Raw genomic sequence first — 23,505 nt, forward strand, 5'->3', positions numbered from 1 at the left:
CTTGACTCGAGTTGTTCATTACAGCCTGCCAGATCTGTCAGACTATTAACATGTACACTCTGGGAACAGAATGCCTCAATAATTACAAATAAAAGGGCTACTTATTTTCATCAATGTCTGCCTTTTAGCAAATCTTCATATTGTCTGCAACTTAATTTCCTTATGCAAAAGTGCACCTGTTTCTAATCTAATCAGAGAGGACCATTACATTTGTGAGCTCTTAACATTTAATCTCATTGAAATGACAGTATGAGGTGGGGTTTTAATAAGGTTTTTTTGTCTGCTGGGTGTTGGGGTTTTTTAAATATATATTTCTGAGAGAATTGTAGCCGAGGAAATAAATGCCTTTGCCTATGGTGGGCAACAAAGGAGGCCAGAGAGGAAAAAAATGAAGCCAACTCTTGACTTGCGGAGTGCTGTGTTTTATGGCAGGGACAAGCTGATTCGTTGATTCCTGGGAGAAATTACAGAGGATTATGGATAGGCAGAATAAGGCCACATAAGAAAATGTTCCATTTGGCTGGAAGCATGAAGTCATCCTCTGGAATGTAGCCAAACTAAGGGAACTTGAGAGGCCACCTACTTGGACAGGAGTCACCACTAATTAATATTTGTTCATTATTTGTGATGTTAAGTGCCTACCATGTGCTAAACACTGAACTAAGCACTGAGGTAGACACGATAAAAGCGCATGGGGCTCCCGATCTGATTAATTCCCCTCCCCATCCTTGTCCCCCCTTCTCCTCCTCATTCTCCCAGTCTCCACCCACCTTCCTTTCTCCACCTCCAAGCCCCGTTAAAAGAAATCTTCCGGCTGCGTACGTCCAGTTCCGCACCGGCTGGATCACTCTACGTGCAGTTGGGGAAGAGCGGGAGAGGGAGAGTTGTGTGTTGGAAGGTGAAAGGCCTAATGTAAGCCATCCCCCTTGCGCATTTTGTGCTGTTGCTACGACTGATGCTCTTTCCTTGACCACTACCCTCCTCCTGGACATCGAAAGACAACCTCTAGGACCCTACCTGCAGGAAACATGAAATCGATGGAAGAGAGCAAAGGAAAAGAGCAAGAACGTTGTGATGCCAGGCTCTCTGGGAGAATCTAATTGTTAAAAATCCTGCCTACCCTCTCTCTCTCTAGCTAAACAGCTACTAATGTGTCAGAATTTTCATTAGCACATTTCTTGAACTAAAACCATTTGCATATTGCTGGAAAAAGATGAGAAAAGCTCTGAATCACCAGACTAACGTGTGTCACTCACAGTGACAGATCATATGGCCCGTGATACTCTCAGATAAGTTGAAGGGAATGTGAAGAGAGGTGCAGACTGAGAATTAGGAATGTTAGCTCCCTGAGATGATGATTCCCCAGCTCTGTGCCCACTGTCTTTAGCGGGGTAGTGAGGGAATGAGCAGAGAAAGGTTCGCGATCCCCGGGAGAACACCGTGGGCCCCTGAGCCTCCATTTCCTCACCTGGATACCTGAGATAGTCTGCTTCCTGAGAGGGATGTTGGGAGGGTGAGGGAGATAACATTTGAAAAATGCAGTGGAACTCTGACTTGGTGCATCACTGAGGAACGGCTAGTCCCGGGAGAGGTAGATGTTGGTTATGAAGTCTCCTGTCAAATGATCGATGAGTCTCGATCTCGATGACCGAGAATCTGTAGGAACGAATCCGTTTTTAGTGCTAGTGGCTTGCCAGCTGCTAATCACACTCACTCATCCTTGCTAATCTTGTTCCTGCTAGGGCACAGAATGCCACGAGGGAGGAGCAGCGTGGCCCGGTGGCAAGAACCCGGGCCTGGGAGTCAGAAAGACCTGAGTTCTAATCCCTAAACTGCAACTTTTCTGCTGTGTCACCTTGGGCCAGTCACTTTACTTCTTTGTGCCCCAATTACCTCATCTGTAGAGCAAGGATTAAAATTGTGAGCCCCACGTGGGAGAGGGACCCTGTCCAACCCAAGTTGCTTGTACCCACCGTGACTCTTAGTACTGTGCCTGGCACATAGCGCTTAACAAATGCCACGATTATTATTGTTAGATGAGCATGGTGGAGCACATGGCCAAGTCCTTCCCTGGATGGTTTTTTTTTTACGTGCAGGATTCATTTTTGGCTAAAGTCACTGCATTAGAGCCCTGATTCTGTGCCATAACATTGTGCCTGGGAAGACAGTTGTCTTGGTAGCCATCGCAGTCTTTGCCATCCACATAAGCCACCAATTTTTCAGGATTCCTGCTGGACCTGTTCATCTCATTGAATGCCCACATGGCTCTGTGCGCAGAGTACTGTACTAAACACTTGAAAGAGTTGGAAACACCCTGAGCACAACAAGCTTGCGGTCTTAGAAGCAGCGTGGCCTAGTGGCTGGAACACGGGTCTGGGAGTCAGGAGGACCTGGGTTCTAATCCCGGCTCTGCCACTTGTCTGCTGTGTGACCTTGGGGAAGTCACTTCACTTCTTTGTGCCTAAGTGACCTCATCTGTAAGATGGGAGATTAAGACTGTGAGCCCCATGTAGGGCAGGGACTGTATCCAACCTTATTAGTTCGTATCTTGTACAGTGCCTGGCACAAGGTAAGCGCTCAACAAACACCGTTTTAAAAAAAAATTCGGGAGGGGAACACAGATATTAATATAAATAAATCATTTCTAATATACAATTTAAAGATACGTACGTAAGTGCTGTGGGGTAGAGAGTGGAGCAAATATCTAATGACCAAAAGTCACGGATCCAAGTGCAAGAATTCCACCAGGGCTAGAATCTGGGCCTCCTTATTCCCAGAACAGACCTCTTTCCACTGGACCATTCGTAGTATATGTGGCTGTTCGGTCTAGGATATTAAGCAAGCTGTTGAAATTTCCAGCAGATTTTCATTTTTATGTTGAGATGAATGAAATGGAATCAGCAGTCACAGTTGAGACTCTGGCCCCGCTAAAGGCAGACTCCCTCAATAGGTCACTGAATCCCAAAGAGCACGCTTCACATGATAATAGCACTGAGCCAATTGTAAAGTGATTTTTGTATTGGTTTCAGGACACGATCGCATCTGTTTCACTGATGCTGCTTGGATATGTAGCTGGAAGGAGAACAACTTTACCTAGTCTCAGTTGCCAGCCCAACTCTGCTTCAAAGTTGAAATTTCCATCTGTCTAGAACAGTTTCTGAAATCCACTCTCATCTTTTCTCTTCATTCTCCTTGACTTTTCCAAAACTTCTCAGGCCACTGACGCATTTCAGGCTCTAAAGCTGAACTGCTACCTCAGCAGCGTCTTACTGCACTAGAGCTTAGCGTGAGTTATTTGTGTACCTGTGGGATAAGCCCCTAATCTGCCAACAGGCTAGGTGTATGTGCTCATGGGGGCAGAGCAGCGGAATTGTAGGTTACAACTGTGTGTTTGGGAAAGCCATTACGGTGCCAACATCTGTTGGAAAAGGGAACGCAAATAGGGTACCCCCCCCCAAGACCATTCCCCAAGGGGATTCTGCGTCTGGATCAGGCTGATAGGTGGGCAAGCTTAGACAAAAGGAAGCTGAACAGGTGGCTGGCTTGGGATGTGACCTAGTTGGAGAAAAAGCCAAGGAACCCTGCTGCGTGCAAAGGTCAGAAGCAGAGTGGCCTAGTAGAAAGAGCCTGGGAGTCAGAAGACCTGGGTTCTAATCCAGGCTCCTCCACTTGTCTGCTGTGTGACCTTGGGGAAGTCACTTCACTTCTCTGTGCCTCGGTTACCTCGTCTGTAAAAGGGGGATTAAGACTGGGAGGCCCAAGTGGGACATGGACTGTGTCCAACCTGATTAGCTTATATCCAGCACCAGGCACACAGTAAGCTTGGACAGCCCGCTGACACTTCAAATTTAACCTGTCCAAAACAGAATCCTTATCTTCCCTACCAAATGCTGTCCTCCCCAGCCCCCACCCATTTTCCCATCACTGTAGACAGCACCACCATCCTTCCTGTCTCACAAGCCCATAACCTTGGTGTTATCCTCCACTCATCTCTCATTCATTTCACACTCATTTAATCCGTCACTAAATCCTGTTGGTTCCACCTTTACAACATGGCTAAAATCCACCCTTTCCTCTCCATCCAAACTGCTAACCACATTTATCCAAACACTTATCCTCTCCTATCTTGATTTACTGTATCAGCCTCCTTGCTGACCTCCCTGCCTCCTGTCTCTCCCCACTCCAGTCCATACTTCACTCTGCTGCCCGGATCATTTTTCTTCAAAAATGTTCAGTCCACGTTTCCCCACTCCTCAAGAACTTCTTGCACTTGGATTTGCTCCCTTTATTCACCCCTCCCTCAGCCCCACATCACTTACGTATATATCCTTAATTTATTTCTAAAAATGCCTGTCTCCCCCTGGAGACTGTAAGCTCACTGTGGGCAGGGACCGTGTCTACCAACTTGGTTATATTGTTACATTGTTCTCTCCCAAGCACTTAATACAGTGTCCTGCAAACAGTAAATGCTCGGTAACTATAATCAATTGACTGACTGATGAGCAGGTGCTCAACAAATACCATGAAAAACAAGATCAGTAAGGAAGGTTGTCCCTAAGGGGAATTTGGCCCCAGATGGGAATCTCTCTCCCTTTGGTAATGCTCAAGATGGATGCGAGCGAAACGCAAGCCTCTAGGCAGTGCTCTAAAAGAGGGGATTTGATGGGAAAAGCAAGGCATTCTCTGTTGCTTTGGGCTGGGGGCTAGAGGGCACAGTGGTTAGGCACTTTTCACCAGGTGTGATTTCAGAGCTAAGAAACCGGGGACCAGGGAACCAGATCAGAGTTTCCGCCCAATGTAAGTCCCTCTCTAGAGCTATCCCAGAGTCCCCAGGATAAGCACCCTTGATTATTTCTCTTTTTTTCTTCAATGCAAGGGGACACATGGAAAGTAGTGCGGCCCAGTGGAAGGAGCACAGGGCCGAGAGTCAGGAGACCTGGATTCTAATCCCAGATCCGCTAGTTGCCTGCTATGAGGCCTTGGGTGAATCCTTTGACATCTCTGGGCCTCAGAGGTTCCGAAAAATGAAGCAAAAATATCTGTTTTCTCTCCCCCTTAGACACAGGCCCTGTCCCATGTGGGGCTGTAGCTATCCTAGTGCTTGGCACATAGTCAGGGCTTAACAAATAGCACAATTGTTAGTATTTTTATTTTGATAAAGATAACAGTGAGCAGGGCTGACCAGGAGAATGTCAGCACCCGAAAAGCAATGCCCAGGAGTCAGTGGACATTGCTTCTGGGGCTCCTGTCTGCCTCACTAAAACCCTTTTTAGGTGTGTTGATCGTGTTCCAGCCCAGGACTGCCTCAGTAGTTTACCAACCTGATGGGTGTGACCAGTCCTTTAGCATCTGACCCCCGGCAGCTCAGGCTCCTACTTTGCTCTCGATCCTAGATGAGAGGCAACTGTTGCTTAGGATCGGGATTCAGAAAGGGGTTTTTCTCAGGACGTTTTTCCTTGTCTGCTGTGTGATTTTGGGTAAGTCACTTAACTTCTCTGGGCCTCAGTTCCCTCATCTGCACAATGGAAATTCAATACCTGTTCTGCTTCCTCCTGCTTGTGACTGTGGGGTCTGATTATCTTGTATCTACCCCAGTGCTTGGTATAGTGCTTGGAACGTAGTAAGCGCTTGACAAATACGGCTACCTTACTATTACGGGCTCTCGTTATATCCCGGCTAGACTACTGTGTCAGCCTTCTCTCTGACCTCCCTTCCTCCTCTCTTGCCCCGCTCCGATCTATTCCTCACTCCGCTGCCCGGCTCATCTTCCTGCAGAAACGATCTGGGCATGTCACTCCCCTTCTTAAACAACTCCAGTGGTTGCCTATCGACCTCCGCTCCAAACAAAAACTCCTCACTCTAGGCTTCAAGGCTCTCCATCACCTTGCCCCTTCCTACCTCTCCTCCCTTCTCTCTTTCTATCGCCCACCCCGCACGCTCCGCTCCTCTGCCGCCCACCTCCTCACCGTCCCTCGGTCTCGCCTATCCCGCCGTCGACCCCTGGGTCACGTCCTCCCGCGGTCCTGGAACGCCCTCCCTCCTCACCTCCGCCAAACCGATTCTCTTTCCCTCTTCAAAACCCTACTTAAAACTCACCTCCTCCAAGAGGCGTTCCCAGACTGAGCTCCTCGTCCCCCTCTACTCCCTCTGCCATCCCCCCTTTACCTCTCCGCAGCTAAAGCCTCATTTTCCCCTTTTCCCTCTGCTCCTCCACCTCTCCCTTCCCATCCCCACAGCACTGTACTCGTCCGCTCAACTGTATATATTTTCGTTACCCTATTTATTTTGTTAATGAATTGTACATCGCCTTGATTCTATTTAGTTGCCATTGTTTTTACGAGATGTTCTTCCCCTTGACGCTGTTTAGTGCCATTGTTCTTGTCTGTCCGTCTCCCCCGATTAGACTGTAAGCCCGTCAAACGGCAGGGACCTTCTCTATCTGTTGCCGACTTGTTCATCCCAAGCGCTTAGTACAGTGCTCTGCACATAGTAAGTGCTCAATAAATACTATTGAATGAATACTATTATTATTATTATTATTAATAATAACAGCTAGGTGGTCTCCTGAGGAAAAAAACAATGAAGGTTTTATCCATATTGTTATTCTCAGTTGAACCCCACTCCAACAGACTGAGTTCCAAGGGAGGATGAATTCTGTTTAGAAAGGATGTGTTCTGGTGGGAATTCATTCATTCATTCAATCAATCGTATTTATTGAGTGCTTACAGTGTGCAGAACACTGTACTAAGCGCTTGGAATATACAATTTGGCAACAGAGAGAATTTCAGGGAAGTGCATCCTGAGAAGGGGGCATCCAAGAAGAAGGACCTCAGGGATGACTTTCCAAGTCTAGTAGTGGGGGGCATTTAGCAGTAGGAGAGGAGATCCTCGGAATTGAGGGCGGGGTGGGGATCCCAGACTGGGCAATGGGTGGGAAAGTGTGACAATCCTTGGGTGGGAGGCTAAGGAGGGTGACTATGAAGTGTTGACCCATTAGAGGGTGTGTTTAAGGAGATGCCAAGTGGTTCCTAGGAGGGGAGGTACTGGGAAAAAGGGCAGAGCACACTGGCGTGCATGTGTGTGCACGCTCCCTGCAGTAGAGATTACAGGGAAGGATTCCCCAGTCGAGGAATGGTCTGGGAGGGGAGTCTGGGTGAGAATGTGGCCAAACTCTTGGGACGGAGAGTGGATGAATAGAATCGGGGCAGGCAGAGGATGACCAAGATAGAGGGGGGCCATCCTGAGGATGCCAGTGAAGATGGGGCCAGGGAAGATGGAGTGACTTCCTGAGGTTTGGGGGATTGTCAGTTTTTGTCCTGTGGGCTGGGTCCCAGATGATATCCTAGAGAAGGATCTTTCTTCTCTTCCAATCTCCCCCATGCCCCTGAGAACTAAGCCTTTTGCACGACCCCAAATTTATGGAACTGATCATTACAACCTCTGTGTAATGAGATTGAAAGGATCAATTATTTTTACAGTATTTGTTAGGTGCTTACTATGTGCCAAACACTATAAGTGCTGGGGTAGGTAGGAGCTAATCAGATTGGACACAATCCATGTCCCACATGGGAATCACAGTTTTAATCCCCATTTTACTAATGCAGCAAATGAGACACAGAAAAGTGAAGTGACTTGCACATAACAGGTACATGGCAGAGCCGGGATTAGAACTCAGGTCCCCAACTGCCAGACCTGTCAGTCAGTCAGTCAATCAAATTTATTGAGCACTCACTGTGTGCAGAGCACTGTACTAAGCGCTCGGTAGAGTACAGTATAACAATATAACAAATTCCCCATCTACAACAAGCTTCGGCACTTCCTGTGTGCCAAGACTTGTGCGAAGCACTGGGGTAGATACAGGATAATTAGGTTGGACAAAGTCCCTGTCCCACATGGAGCTGGCAGCCTAAGAGGAAGGGAAAGTAGGGCTTTTCCCATTCTACTGATGAGGAAACTGAGGCCCACTGAAAAATGGCTAGTCCAAGGTCACCCAGCAGGCAGGCGGGCAGAGCCGGGATTAGAACCAAGGTCTCCGGACTCTTAGGCCCGTGCCCTATCCACTAGGCACAAGGAAGTGCCTGCCTGTGGCAGGTGGGTGGGGAATACATGAATACACTCTGGCAAGGGTCAAACTTGGGTCGGGGAGAGAGCCCACTGGGTCTCTGCTACTCTTGGCTAACCGTAGTTCCCAAGATGGCGGCCTGAGATGAGCTTCCTGCCCCTCCTCTGCCCATGCTCCATACTGGGGGTTGGGGAGGAGGACTGAGCAAGGATACTCTCCTTCACAGAGCCAGATTGCTGTGGCTGAGGATTCCTCAGCATTTTGTAATCACAGATGTCCCCCTCCCTGTTCCAGTGGCCAAGAGCCTGAAGAGCAAGAACAGATGGGGCCTTCTCCTGCAGCCATCCACCCACCTCTAATGCAGAGCCCTGCAAGCTGCCAGGAGGCTTCTCACTGTGGATAATAAGAATAATAACAGTGGTATTTGTTAGGTGCTTACTATGTGCCAGGCACTGTACTAAGTGCTGGGGGGATACAAACAAATCATTCATTCAACCGTATTTATTGAGCACTTACTGTGTGCAGAGCACTGTGCTAAGCGCTTGGAAAGTACAATTCAGCAACAGGGACGATCCCCGCCCACAATGGGCTCACAGTCTAGAAGGAGGGAGAGAGACATCAAAACAAGTAAACAGGCAGTAAATCAGTTTGGACACAGTCCCAGTCCCCCGTGGAGCTCACAGTCTCAATCCCCATTTTCCAGATGAGGTAACTGAGGGACAGAGAAGTGAAGTGATTTGCCCAAGTTCACAAAGCAGACAAGTGGCAGAGCCAGGATTAAAACCCATGCCCTTCTGATTCCCAGACCCGTGCTCTGATCACTTTGCCAAGCTGCTTCCCATGCTGGATCACAGAGGATATCCCCAGAGCTCACCCAAGGCTTGTAGGATCACCCATGACTGGTTTGCCATGGAACAGCAGGAGCCCTGGATTAAATCACCCCAGAACAGGACTTTTCAGCCTTTCTTTCGGAGAGTCCACTCAGGAGGTTCTTCTCTCAGGTCTGTGCCCTACAGGCCTTCCAGAACCAAGAACTCAAATAGCTCTTTATAGGACCAGAGCATATTTCAGTAGAAAACAACCTCTCTAGACAGTAAGCTCAATGTGTGCAGGGAATGTGTCTGTTTATTGGTAGATTGTACTTAGTACCAAGTGCTTACTACAGTGCTCTGAACACAGTATGCGCTCAATAAATACAGTTGAATGAATGAATGAATGAATGAATGAATGAACAGTAAAGAAACCTAGCAGTGACCTAAAGCAAAATGCTACTCTTTGGGCACTTGGTATTCACCCTACCCTCAGCCCCACAGCACTTATGTACATGTATCCATAATGTATTTATTTCAATTATGTCTTTTTCCTCCTCAAGATTGTAAGCTCCTTGCGGGCGGACAATGTTTCTACCAACTCTGTTGTATTGTACTCTCCCAAATGCTTAGTACAGTGCTGGGGATGAAATACCTGTTCCTCCCTTCTAATTAGACCATGAGCCCAGTGTAGGACAGGGACTGTGTCCGACCTGATTATCTTGTATCTACCCCAGGGCTTAGTATGGTCCTTTTTTTAAAAAAAAAGAAAATGGTATTTGTTAAACACTTACTGTGTGCCAGGCACTGTATTTGGCACTGGGGGAGAGACAAGGTTGGGTGCAGTCCTACAGTCCTACATGTCCTACATGGAGTTTCCAGTCTTAACCCCAACTTAATTCCCATTTTACAGATTAGCTAATTGAGGCACAGAGAAGTTAAGTGACTTGCCCAAGGTCACACAGCAGACAAGTGGAGAAGGTGGGATTAGAGAAGCAGCACAGTGTAGTGGATATTGCACAAGCCTGGGAGTCAGAAGGTCATGGGCTCGAATGCTGACTCTGCCGCCTGTCTGTTGTGTGACCCTGGGTAAGTCATTTCACTTCCTCTGTGCCTCAGTTACTTCATCTGTAAAATGGGGATTGAGATTTAGCCCAACATGGGACAGGGACTACGTCCAACCCAATTTGCTTGGCCCCACCCCGGCACATAGTACAGTGCCTGGCACATAGTAAGTACTTAATGGATACCATTATTAGTAGTATTATTAGGTCCTCCTGACTTCCAGCCCCATGCTCTATCCAGAAGGCCTCACTGCTTCTCAGTGCTTGCCACAGAGTAAGCGCTTAATGAATACCACATTGATTATTGTTAGGAGGATGCTGAGCAGCTGTTTTTGATGTCCATGGTTATTTTCCACACCCATTTTTCAAATCCCTCTGTGAAGGGTTTATGGTGAAAGAGAGTTTGGTTGGACATAGGGAAGAATTCCCCAACCGTAAGGATGCTTAAACATTAGAGCAGGTTCTCGAGGGAGGCTTGTAGAGTTTCCATCCCTGGGGATCTATAAAAACGGTTTAGAAAACCATTTGTCCTGGGTGGTTTAGATGTTCTGCCTGGAAGTAGGGGATTTCTCCAGCTCCATGTCTCTGTGAATCTGGAAGTAGTGATCGTCACCCTCTCTTTGACCACTCCCTCTGAATCTCTTATGGTACATGGCAGTTCTGTAAGAGCAGCTTTGCAAATATGCAGTTCTTCCATTTCATGAGTTTTCACTATATGCTCCAGATGATCTGGAATGCCATTCTCTCTGGAGTGGAAGCTCTCTGTGTTTCTTTCACTTCTGCCCCATATGGCAGACTGGGCCAGGACTTGGTGTTTTCTGGGTTGTGAGGGCTCATTTTCTGATCTTGAGCAAAAAAATGCCAACCTGGAAAGTGCTTGGTTCCCACACATCCTGGTGTAATGGGATTTTACGAAAACCTGCCAGTCTAGAGGCTACTGTCTCTTCGGAAGGCACCAGGGAGAGTAAAATAACTGGACAGCGATGCTTCTTACTTGTTGCCTCGTGTTCCTCAGTCCGGACGGGAGGGTGGGAGATTATTTATGAGGCTTCCCCAGATGACACCGAGTCCACATTTTCGGCCTGTTTAGTTCAGCATAGCCTAAAGCTTTACCCCCGCATCCCTGACTCCCTACTTCCGAGTCACCCGAAGTAGAAATCATGAGGGACAATATCTACTTTTAGGTCAGCCTGCCCCAGCTAGGGTGCTATATTTCTTTCCTGGCTCCACAGCTGGCTGACTTGCTGCTGTGTGACCTTAGGCAAGTCACTTGCCCTTTCCGGGCCTCGGCTTTCTTTAGTTGTAAGACAGGGCTAACCGCATCCTGTTGTCTTCTCCCTCCTCAGATACTTTGAGGAGCTATACCTTGAGTGCCTTGAGTCTTGGAGAAATTTCATAATTTTATCCTCTGTCCTGGCAGGCAATTAAGTAATTGTAGGGTATTTTGATCCCTGAGCAACCTCACAGAGGGGGTTAAAAAGCTCTTCTCCTCCACCCAAGGGTTCACCGGTCTCGGAAATGTGTGTTGGCCCTTTCCAGGTTCACTCCCACCCCTCCCCTTTCTGCCCCGTTCAATCCCTCTCCCTGGAAAACACAACTATCTGCTGCAGGAAACCCGCCCATTCCCCTCCCAAATGTACATTCCTCTGAAAATTCCACAAAATACATAATAGGAGGAAGAGGCCCAGTGCAATCCATTTCTTTTAGGCTCATTGTTTCATTTCCTTCAGTCTCTACCTGACTTCCAGCCCCATGGACTTCTGCGATTGGCTGCACCAATTGGGTTCTCTGTTGCTCCTTGCATTCCCAGGTGACCCGACGCTGGCTCGTTCTCCCCCTGATTCTTGGGGCTGCCCCACCAGACCCAGAGGACCACCCTTTTCCTGCCGGTACAAGGGTCACCTTGATGCTGCTCTGGGAAGCCAATTAGCAAGCGCTTGCAAACCCAGTGTGGATTATTACGATTAATAATGCCCCCGATCCCCTGTTTGCTGACACCAGCCCCTCCAGCTTAGCTGAAGGTTTGCCTCATAAAGGCTGCAGGGACACCTGGGCTGTCCCCCAGCTTCTCCCCATGGTGACCCAGTAGCTCAGGCTCCCAGCAGCAGTCCAGGGTAGCTCCTCGGCAGTTAGCCAGGCGCCAGAGGGGAACCGCAGGGCCGCAACCATGAATGGGACGGAGGGCCAGGACTTTTACATCCCCATGTCCAATAAGACGGGCGTCGTCAGGAGTCCCTTTGAGTATCCCCAGTATTACCTGGCAGAGCCATGGCAGTACTCGGTCCTCGCAGCATACATGTTCATGCTCATCATGCTGGGATTCCCCATCAACTTCCTCACGCTGTACGTAACCATCCAGCACAAGAAACTCCGCACCCCTCTCAACTACATCCTCCTGAACCTGGCATTTGCCAACCACTTCATGGTGTTAGGCGGTTTCACCACAACCCTGTATACTTCCCTGCATGGCTACTTTGTCTTTGGACCTACAGGCTGCAACATCGAAGGCTTCTTTGCCACACTGGGGGGTAAGTTTCTTCCAGGAGTCCCCCTAGGTGGTGCTCTCCTGGACTCTGCCTTTTTTCCTCCTGAAGGGAGAGGAAAGCTGTCAACACCTCCTCCCCACCCGGGGAAGGCCGCCTTGAGGGCCGAAGTCATTTTCGAGCCAATACCGAGAAGAGGCTTCTTTGGCTATTACTGGGGACCGAGGTACACAGCAGATGGGGTCAGCCACTCCAGAGTCTCTGTTCCACTCATCCCTGGCCCTTTCTCTTTGAATTTCAAGTCTTTTAGAAGGAGGGTACAGACCCCGAGATGAGGACTGTTAACCATTAACAGAGAATGGCAGAGACCAGCCTGAGGCCGCTGAGCAGGAGGTCTCGTGGGATCTGAGGGTGGGGAGGACAGAAATATGGCACTGGGGCGGAGAGGGAGGCAGGTCACCTTCTGTTCGGCACCCGAGTCTCTGTTAAGGAGTAGGGGGTTTAGGGAAGCTGTCGGGGAGCACATAGAGGCTTGGAGTCTGACCCCACTCTGCCATGGGCTTCCCTTAAATGAGTTCCTCGACCTCTCTGCCCTTCAGTTTGTCCACTGAGACTGCAGGGGAGGGAGACCCAGGGGAGCAGATGCCTCAGAAGGGGAAGTTCCACTGTCAATCCTAAAACCGCCCTGGGGGTCTCAATCAGGGGAGATTGGGAGAGGTTGCCCTTTGGCTCTGGACCTGAAGCTTCCCCAAGGATGTCGCTAGCTGGGGCAGGGACCTATGGCTCTTCCCTAGGCTCAACCTCCCGCTCCTGCAGCCACAGTGGGAACCTGGCATGGGACAGGGACAGTGTCTGATCTGATGAGCTGGTATCTACCCCTGCACCTTAGCCCAGTGCTTTGGCACACAGTGAGCGCTAAACGGATACCCTAACTAACTTTGTGTCTTGCAGGTGAGATTGCGCTCTGGTCTCTGGTGGTGTTGGCTATCGAGCGGTATATCGTGGTCTGCAAGCCCATGAGCAACTTCCGGTTTGGGGAGAACCATGCCATCATGGGTGTGGCTTTCACCTGGATCATGGCCCTGGCCTGTGCCCTCCCCCCACTCGTTGGCTGGTCCAGGTACAGGGAGCTGCCTGAAACCTGCTCAGTAGCCCAAGGGAAAGCCCTGAAATGCCAGGGGGAGGAGTTCAGAGGGATCGGGATGGGAGGGCATCCTCAACTGTGCCAGTGATGAAGCTAGGTCTGCCAGGGTACCTGCTTCCCTTCTTCGACTTGGCTTTTCCCTAATCCTTAGCTAACCTGGGGGTTCAAGTCAAGCATCTTGGGCAGAGCTACCCAAATCCCCTAAGGCAGCGTTCCCATCGACGCTGACCATGAGCTCTCTGAGCCTGCGGAGATGGGGAGGGATCACGTCTCTAGAATTGGTTTTCGACAGTGGGGAAATGGAAGCTGTGGAGGTGGTGTGAGTTGGGAGACTCATTTGTTTTAAAGAGAACAACAGTAATAAAAATGACATTTGTTGAGCGCTTGTTCTGTGTCAAGAGCTGTACTAAATGCTGGGGTAGGTACAGGATAATCAGGTTAGGCACAGTCCCTGTCCCACCTGGGATGAACAGTCTAAGTGGAGGGGACTATTCATCCATAAAGGTGTTTAGTCCCCCTGAGGCGCAAAGAAGTTGGGTGACTTGCCCAAGGTCACACAGAAAGCAGGTGGCGGCTCTGGGATTAGAACTCAGGTCCTCTGACTTCTAGGCTGGTGCTCTCTCCACTTTAGAGCTGTGAGAATCAGCTCTAAAGGGTGATTAGAGAATCCTTGGGCCAGAAGGGACCTCCCTCAACAGATTGTCTCCACCTCAGCATCCAGCAAAGCTACCCCAGCCTCGGCAGGTACCCACCTGCCTAGCCAACTGTCAAGAAGATTCTACACTCTCTCCTGGAGATCTGTCATATCTAAGGAATACCAGATCTCTTCTGCAGTCAAAGCCCATTTCCCACTTGCCTTGATCCTTTCTTCCTAATACAGAGGCTAAACCCATCATATAATCTTTAGGTTGAATCATTCCGATGCCTCCAATATGCCCTCTTTGCCAATCTCCTCACACATCTACCCAGGGGGGCTGGTTAGCTGCTAAATGGTAATGCCGTCGATCTGTCTGCAGATATATCCCCGAGGGTATGCAGTGTTCATGTGGGATTGACTACTACACTCTCAGACCTGAGGTCAACAACGAGTCCTTCGTCATCTACATGTTTGTGGTTCATTTCACCATCCCAATGACAATCATTTTCTTCTGCTATGGCCGCCTGGTCTTCACTGTCAAAGAGGTGAGCAAACTGTCCCACTCGATTCTACCTGGGGGGACTGGATATGGGGTTCTCTGCCGGCCTAGCCCCTTTTCTCATCAGCTCCCCTCAGGATTTCCTGCCTGACCCTCCCCTCTCCGCCCTCCATTTTAGGCTGCAGCCCAGCAGCAGGAGTCCGCCACCACACAGAAAGCTGAGAAGGAAGTCACCCGCATGGTGATCATCATGGTCATTGCTTTCCTGATCTGCTGGGTGCCCTACGCCAGTGTGGCGTTCTACATCTTCACTCACCAGGGATCAAACTTCGGTCCCATCTTCATGACTGTCCCGGCTTTCTTTGCCAAGAGTTCTGCAATCTACAACCCAGTCATCTACATTATGATGAACAAGCAGGTAACTGAGAGCATGTCTGGTTTGTCCTTACGTATAAGTGGAGGTGTGGCAAGAGCCCCCAGCAGGCTGGGGGGTGGGGGGAGGCGGGCAGATTCAATCAGTCAACGGCATTATCTAGCGCTTGCTTACTGTGGACGGAGCACTGGCCTGAGCGCTTGGGAAAATCCAATACAACAGGGCAGGTAGATGTGATCCCTGCCCCCAAGGAGCTTACAGTCTAGGGGGTCTAAGTGGGTAGGGCAGGGCGAGAGTCCCGGAAGGGCCCTGCCAATTGGCATGAGGTAACAGAATCCCAAACGTCGGGAGATGGGGTTTCTGGTCTCGGTCCCTTTTCCGGCTTTGGTCCGCTCTGACCTCTGGCAAACTTCACTATCCATACCTCGGGGTGACGGTACTTACCTTCTCCCTTCACCTCTCGAGGATGAGGTAGGGCGGAGCCAGAGGGAACCCGGATGAAGCCAAACTCTCCGAAGGGAGGCTCTCGCTCGGGCAGGCTGAAGCCCAAGACCGCTGACATCCTCATGGGCCTCATGATAAACAGGCTTCCGTGGGCCTGCAAGAATTGGGATGAAGACCCCCAAGTACCCTGCCATCTTGGTGCCAGAACTCAAGCTGTCTGCTACCTCCCCCTCCTCAGCGCACCATTGCTGGCATCCCACTGGGGATGGGGTGGGCCCAGCGTGCCTGAGCTTGGCTACCAGCCTGCTCTAGGAAGGGACTGACTGCTGGTTGTGGTCTCCTTGCCCTGGTTTCCAACCTGACGCTTCCTCCCCCAGTTCCGGAACTGCATGCTCACCACCATCTGCTGCGGCAAGAACCCGCTGGGCGACGACGAGGCCTCGGCCACGGCTTCCAAGACCGAGCAGTCTTCCGTGTCCACCAGCCAGGTCTCTCCGGCATAGACTCAGGAAAGTGCTTGATCTGTGGTTGGCCCCCAGAACTCCCCTGGAGGTCACCTGCCGTCCCATCTGTGTGAATGTAACCGCATGACCAACATCACCCAATCCACACCAACCCACCAGGGAGAGCTCACCCGGGTCAGGAGCAGTGGCTGGTGGAACGAGGCTGGGTGTTTCTCTCAAAAGAAACCAAGGGCCTCTCCAGCAAATCAGAGCCACCCAAGGACTTCAGGCTCGGTCTGGCTTCTGAGCCGCAGAGTGGTAGGCCTCAAACCCGGACCGGGAGAGCTTTCGTTCTTTTGGGTTTTTTTTTGGCCCAGTTGGGAACCTGCTACCGAGTCCTGGGTTCCTGTGGGGTGGAAGAGATCTGGAACCCTCCGGGTACCAGCTCTGTTCTCCTTCACGGCAACAGACGATTTCCTCAGAAAATGAGCCCAGCAGTGGCTGAGAAAAACGGGCTGCGGCTCAGTACCCATTCTCATCAAAACAGCATTTGGACCATTCGATGTCTCCCCAAAGTTGAAATGGCCCAGTTTCTGCTGCTTTGGAGCAAGTGTGGAGACAGAGGGTCAGTGACATTTGGGATTTCACTGAACCCGAACAAATTTCCGAAATTCGCTTGCCACCTTGTTAACCCTGCGGGTTCCCAGGCTCTCTCTCCCCCTTCCCCTCCCTCAACCTTCCTTTCCCTACTCCCTCCCTCGCTTGTCCCTGTCTTCCCAACCTCCCCTCCCCTCTGCCCCCTCCAGGGCTGGACATCCTACCCCAAGGGACCCAGTAAACAGTATCCCATGCCCAGCCCTGGGGAGGGACAATGATGGGGGTGGGGTGGGGGAGGGAGAGGAGTGAAGGGGGCAAGTGTGCCGCTTTTCAAGTTAAAAAAGGAAAAACTGCTTAAGAGGACAGGCCGGGGGAGAAAGCCCTCGGGATCTGAGCAGACTGCTTGGCCCCTAGGTTTTCTCTTGATTGCCCGAGTCCTCGCCAACCGAGCCTGCTCCTGCACCTCCTCTCCCTGGTGCTCAGTGCTCAGTCTTCCAGCTCCCTTCCTTTACCTCCCGCTCAGTGACTTCACAGTGTGAAAGCGTTTTCGTCTGTTGACTCTGCTGGTTTTTGTAAAATACTCTCTTCTCCCTTTTCTAATTGCCTGCGGCTTCTCCAGGAGCAATAGGGAAATTCTAGGAGCCACGCAAGTTCAGTCTTTAATAAAGAGCAATGTGCAAATAAAACTCTTTTTTCTCTTCCCGGATGCTCCTGCGAGTCAAATGGGAATGCAATCGCTCATGAAATGAAATCTAAACAGTGTTGAAACTCAGGGCTTGCTGAGTCACCCAGTGGTTAAAAATTGATGCCTGATTCACGGGGCCCATGATTTTCAAAGCCTCCATGTCTTTGGGGATGGGGGATGGGGAAGTGTGGAGGGAAGTTGGTCTGGTACATTTCTCTCTGCAGATGCATTTCCCACTGGTCAGTGTGTGTAAAGCGACCATGAGTTTCAACAGAGTCCCTTGGGTCTGGCACATCCAGCTATTTGGGCCCATGGTTCTCTGAGCGCCATGGGGGCTGAGGGATGGGGTGTGTGGATTGGGGGGAGGTGTGTGTGGAGGAAAAGTGCCATCAGGATCCTGGAGTTTCTTGATGTGAGAGCCCCCCGGGATGGATACTCCCAAGGTGTCATTATGCCGAAAACTAACTTCAGAGTTTGCTTTGGTTTTGCTGGTGTACATAGACAAACAGAAACGGTATTTGGACATTAAAAGATTTCTCTGCTCTCATTTTCAGAAATGTCTGTTATTGTTCCTCCCCACACCCCCTCAAACTGACGGTGAGGGTCAGGTGAGTAGTTCTGGGCAGTGGGATGTTGTCTACGGATGAGCCACAGCTTCCTTTGGCAGCGATCCCATACCCAGCTAAACCAGTTGCACTACAGCCCCCCTGCCCTGAGGCTGTATTGTGGATAAACACCCTGAGTCGCCAGAGCCAGAGGCCTCCCTCTCTTGCCTCTCCCATCTCTGACTCATTGCTCGTGCCTTTGCTCCCAGTCCAAAGCTCCCCCCTCAAATCTCCCGGCTGTGACCCTTCCTACTTTCTATTCCCTCCTCAAGAGCCCACTCCCACGTCACGCCACCCCCTGACCTCTTGGGTCATGCCACGGGGCTGCTAGCTGTTGCGACAGTCCTTTGATGATTTTAATCTAGTCTCTTAGCTACTATTTGTCAACTTATATGTGTTTATTTATCCTTCCCATTCTTCTTATTTATTATGGTACTTGTTAAGCTCATACTATGTGCTCAGCACCAGGGTAGATACAAGCTAAGGAGGCCGGACACAGGCCCTGCCCCACACGGGGCTCACATTTTATCCCTATTTTACAGATGAGGAAACTGACACCCAGAGAGTTTAAGGGGCTTGGCCAGTGTCACACAGCAAGTCAATGGCATTACTGGGCCTCAAACCTGTGGCTCGTGATTCTTCGTCCTGTGCTCTTCCTTGAGGACGGAGACTGCGTCTTCTATGCCTTCTGTCTGTTCCCCCAAATGCCTAGTACAGTGCTCTGCATAGAGAAGGTCTTCAGTAAATACCACTTTCCCCCCTCCTCTTCCTCATCCTCTTCAAAATGTATTGTCTACTGTGTGTAGAAACTCTACTGGAAGTATCATTCAATTTTGAACAAGGTCCAGATCCTGGCTTTCCATCTCCATCTCAAATGAGAAACAAGTGACCATATTAGGAAATGAATTTTTATGTAGCTTGGAAGGGAGAAAAGTTGTTAAAACTAAATGCTTCCTCTATAAAGGAGCAGCATCGCCTTGTGGAAAGAGCATTGGGCTTGGAAGTCAGAGGAACTGGATTCTAATCCTGGATCCGTCATTTGTCTGCCGTGTGACTTTGGGCAAGTCACTTCACTTCTCTGTGCCTCAGTTTCCTCATCTCTAAAATGGGGATTCAATACCTGCTCTCCCTCCTACTTAGATTGTGAGCCCTATGTGGGACAGGGACTGTGTCCCACCTAATTGACTTGTGTCTGCCCCAGTACTTAGAACAGTGCTTGTCACATAATAAAATCTTAACAAATACCATAATAATAATGATACAAAAGAATCTCATATTTCAGGCTCTGTACTAGGCACTGGGCACTTGGGAAACAACTAATGGAGGTAAAAGGCAGTGTCCCTGCCCTTGAGATGTCTGCAATCTAATGGAGGAGACAAGTGGAAACAAATAAAAATGGAGAAATAGAAGAGCTACAAATGATAAAAATGAAAGCAGGCAATGAATTCTATGATTAATAAACATATAGACACACCAGTGCTAAGGTGGCTAATGGGATTTCATCAGGGGATTGTTCTTGGGGGAGGTGGCTTTTTAGGAGGGCTTTGAAGGTGGGAAGGGACATGAGGGGAGATGGGGGTACATATGTAAGAGGAAAGATATGAATGATGGTTTGGAGACTACTGCATCGGCCTCCTCACAGACCTCCTTGCCTCCAGTCTCTCTCTGTTCCTTCCAGTCCATACTTCATTCTGCTACCCAGATCACTTCATTCTGAGCTCATCTCCCCATCAAGCAGAATCTTCTGTCCACTGGCTTTAAGACATTCAACCATCTCTCTCCTTCCTAATCAACCCACTTTTTTCTCCCACCACACCCCATCTTGCACTCTCTATGCCTCTCATGCTAACTTGCTGTCCCTCTTTCTCACGTCTCCCATGGCCGAACTCTTGCTCATACCCTCCCCCTTCACGTCTAACAGAGCACAGTCCTCATCTTCAAGACCCTTCTGAAATCACATGTCCACCAGGGAAACAGGACAAAGCAAGGAAATAAGGAACATTCCCCCACACAAGGGATATCTGGAAATCTTAGCCTGACCTAGCAGCTTTGAGGCTGTTTTTTCTCTTGTTTCAGACCCACTACTGTCCAGAGAGCTGGTCCCTCTCTTCCCTGTTCTGCTCTAGTCAGTCCAAAGAAGAGGCTCCACCTTCTAGGCTAACAAAGCAGAGCCAGACTGAGCCAAACCCAAAAGAAGATCTTTTCCCTCTCTGTAATTCATGTTAATGTCCATCTCCCCCTCTACACTGTAAGCTTCTTGAAGGCAGGAATCGGGCCTACCAATTTGGGTTCGGGGAGTGTGGTGGGGGGGTGTGGTTGGGCGGGGGGTGCGTTTCCTCAGGATGTGATCTGAATATCTCATTGGAGGCTCCGTCATCCAAAGGTCCTAGGCCTGGGCTGGGCTTCAATACCCTTAATGACATCTTACAGGGACTGTAAATGGGTTTGGTTAAGGATGACAAGGCGACTTTCCCAGGCTCGAGGAAAGAAACCATTTAGCAAATTGTAGGTTCCCCGGTTCCTAGAGCTATAAAGTTAGAGGAGAAAAATGAATTCACAGTCACTTTGGGCAAATGCTTACTGAGCTGCTGCTGAATGGGCTTCTGTCTTCAGTAGCTGCTCTCCGGCTTCAAAGAACAGTTCTTGTTTCCATGCAGGTTCTCCAACTTCTCAGTGCCCATAGCCAATCCATTCTACTTTCCAGGGTGGTCCATTTAAAGTAAGCTTCATTTCCCCTTTGTGGGCAGGCAATGTGACTACCAACTCTGCTATTTTGTACTCGCCCAAGTGCTTAGTAAATAACTATAATAACGATGGTATTTGTTAAGCGTTTACTGTGTGCCAAGCACTGCTCTAAGCACTGGGGTAGATACAAGGCAATCAGGTTGTCCCACATGGGGTTCACAGTCTTAATCCCCATTTTACAGATGAGGTAACTGAGGCACAGAGAAGTTAAGTGGCTTACCCAAGGTCACACAGCAGCCAAGTGGCAGAGCAGGGATTAGAACCCACATCCTCTTACTCCCAAACCCGTGCTTTTTCCAGCAGGCCCCGCTGCTTCTCAGTGCTCTACACACAGTAGGGGCTCAATAAATACTATTGACTGATTCCAACCACACTGTCTGTTTCAAGTGGGCTCCCTGGACACAGCAGGGCTAGGGTCCATCCATGTAAGCTCGATAATAATAATAATAATTGCAGTATTTGTTATGCACTATGTGCCAGGCTCTGTACTAAGCACTGAGTCAGATACAATCAAATCGAGTTGGACACAGTCCCTGTCCCAGAGGAGGCTCACAGTCTTAATCTCCATTTTACAGCTGAGGTAACTGAGGCACAGAGAAGTGAAGCGACTCACCCAAGGTCACACAGCAGCTACGTGGTGGAGCCGAAATTAGAACCCAGGTCCTTCTGACTCCAAGGCCTGTGCTCTATCCACTAGGCAACACTGCTTCTCTTGGGGGCAGGAAATGTGTCTACCAACTCTGGTGCACTGTACTCTTTCAAGCGCTTAGTACAATACTCCACACACATAAGCACTCAATAAATACGAATGATTAAATAGCACTGGATGGGCCATCCAGACCAGTGGTCCATCCAGCCTAGGATTCAGGCTCCAACAGGGGCCTTGGAGCATCTCCAAGATCCTTGGAGTAACTGGATGACGGTCACCCTCCTGGTTGGCCACCCTTCCATTCAGGGATGGGCCGCGTGACCCCTCTAACTTTTCCTCTCCACCCCTAATTCTCCCTCTAGTAGTCTATATCAGATTGCTTATCCCCGAATTGATCCAAGCCTCCCTTGAACATATTGCTATTTCTGGCCTGCATAGCTTCCTGTGGTAACAAATTCCAAGTGCTCCATCTCCCGCTGTGTGAAACTCAACCATCGACTTCCTCAGCCCTCTCTAATCTCTCTCAGAGATTGCAGGTGTGGGAATGGGTGGAAGAGTATGAGAGTTGCAGGGCAAGGCATCCCACTTTCACACATTTCTCTTCTTGCGCCCCTTCTCATTTCCCCCAGGCCCTGCCATAAGATTCCTCCCTGACAATGGACATCAGCCCCCCTGAGGTTCCTGATCACGATGATCTCACACATGGAGAAGAGAAGAATGCTTGGGCAGCTGGGAGCTGAAGTCCCCCCCTCCAGCACAAAAAGCCTTCCACTAGGAGACAGGCTCTGGAGATGCTCCCAGAAGGGCAGGAATGAGTCACCATGTCTGGTTGAAGGCTCCTGGGAGATCCATCTTGTTGCACCCAGGCATTTGGCTCATTGGGGTCTGGGGAACTGGCTCCTTTCTTCAGGAGGGGCTGCTCTGTTGGAATTGTGGCTCAGGACTCGGGGAGGGCCTATCTAAGCCTGGGCCACCACTCCCTCTCATTTCAGACCACTCCTCTTCCCAGCCATTTCTCCTTTGCTCCTGCCCAGCTCGGTTGGGCTGAGCAGATGCCCCCCACTCTCTCCCTGCCCCTCCCCCAGCAGCCACTTACCCCTGCCTCCCAGCTGGATGAATGCCCCACCTTCTACCTGCACCCTCTTAACAGCTGCACCAGACTTGGAAGTGCTGAGACTCTGAGCCTTTTCCAGCTTAAGGATACAGGTCTGAGGCAAGTACCACGCTCCCCGCCAGCCTGGGATCCAAAATCAAATTCCAAGTGTTTCCTCTCTTCCACTTCTCTCTCCTCTTCAGCTGTTCACGTGTTCCAATTTTGCCACTGGATGTTGCTTCTCCTCTTAAAGGGACCCGTGGGTTTAGATTTGTTCTGGGCTGTGTCTTTTGTGAAGTATCCCTGCTCATGAGTAATCCCCTTGGCATGGTAGGCTGCTGCCAGCAGGGATGGGAGAATACGTTTCCTGAGTCGCCTGGGAAACTGTCCTTGGCAGTTATAGAGCAGTGGGAAACAGCCCCAAGTAATGCTTTTTAGCATTACAGCAAAACCTCTTTTCTCCACCATCCTCCCACCTCTTGGTACATGACACCTGGGATCTACTCCAGCCAGGGAATAGATGAATCAGGGCTGAGGGAATGAATGGCTCCCTTTCCTTCCCCTCCCCTTCATATTGCACTGTCTCTGGCTGGGTAATAATCAGTCATAATAATAAATGTGGTATTTGTTAAGCGCCTACTATGTGCCCAACATACTAAGCACTGAGGGAGAGACAAGACCATCAGGTCAGACGCAGTCTCTGTCCCACACAGGGCTCACAGTCTAAATGGGAGGGAGGACAGGTATTGAATCCCCATTTTACGGATGAAGAAACTGAGGCTCAGAGAAATTCAGTAGCTGGCCCAAGTTCACCAAACAGGCAAGTGGCAGAGACAGGATTAGATCCCAGACTCTGACTTTTTCCACCAGGTCACCTTGCTTCCCTGGCTCTCTGTGAGCAGGGATTCTCCATGAAGTCTCATGGTTTCTTCGTTTAATGATCTGCCTCCTGACCATCCCCAGAACAACCCAAAAGTCTGAGCCATGCATTAGGTTCTTTGGATTCCAAGAATGAGAATGGGAAGCAGCATAGCCTAGAGGAGAGAGCACGGACCCTGGTAGTCAGAGGTCCTGGGTTCTAATCCCCTCTCATCCACGTGCCTGTTGTGTGACCTTGGGCAAGTTATTTCACTTCTCTGTGACTCAGTTTCCCCATCTGTAAAATGGGGATTC

The 23,505-nt window shown here is 49.8% G+C and overlaps 1 protein-coding gene across 1 annotated transcript; it reads left to right on the top strand.

The window, feature by feature from the left end:
* Positions 1 to 12,102: 12,102 nt before the first annotated feature.
* On the top strand, positions 12,103 to 16,018 carry RHO (rhodopsin). The gene is made up of 5 exons (NM_001127627.1): positions 12,103 to 12,463; positions 13,370 to 13,538; positions 14,579 to 14,744; positions 14,877 to 15,116; positions 15,893 to 16,018. Exons 1-5 carry the CDS (start codon positions 12,103 to 12,105, stop codon positions 16,016 to 16,018), a joined length of 1,062 nt encoding a protein of 353 aa, NP_001121099.1.
* Positions 16,019 to 23,505: the final 7,487 nt, after the last annotated feature.

Source organism: Ornithorhynchus anatinus, chromosome X1 (assembly GCF_004115215.2).
Source record: "Ornithorhynchus anatinus isolate Pmale09 chromosome X1, mOrnAna1.pri.v4, whole genome shotgun sequence".
Taxonomy (NCBI): Eukaryota; Metazoa; Chordata; class Mammalia; order Monotremata; family Ornithorhynchidae; genus Ornithorhynchus; species Ornithorhynchus anatinus.

Coding starts and splice junctions, on each gene's coding strand:
- RHO (NM_001127627.1), top strand. CDS start 12,103: ATGAATGGGACGGAGGGCCAGGACTTTTACATCCCCATGTCCAATAAG. Junction 12,464..13,369: donor CTTCTTTGCCACACTGGGGG/GTAAGTTTCTTC, acceptor TGTGTCTTGCAG/GTGAGATTGCGCTCTGGTCT. Junction 15,117..15,892: donor ACATTATGATGAACAAGCAG/GTAACTGAGAGC, acceptor TTCCTCCCCCAG/TTCCGGAACTGCATGCTCAC.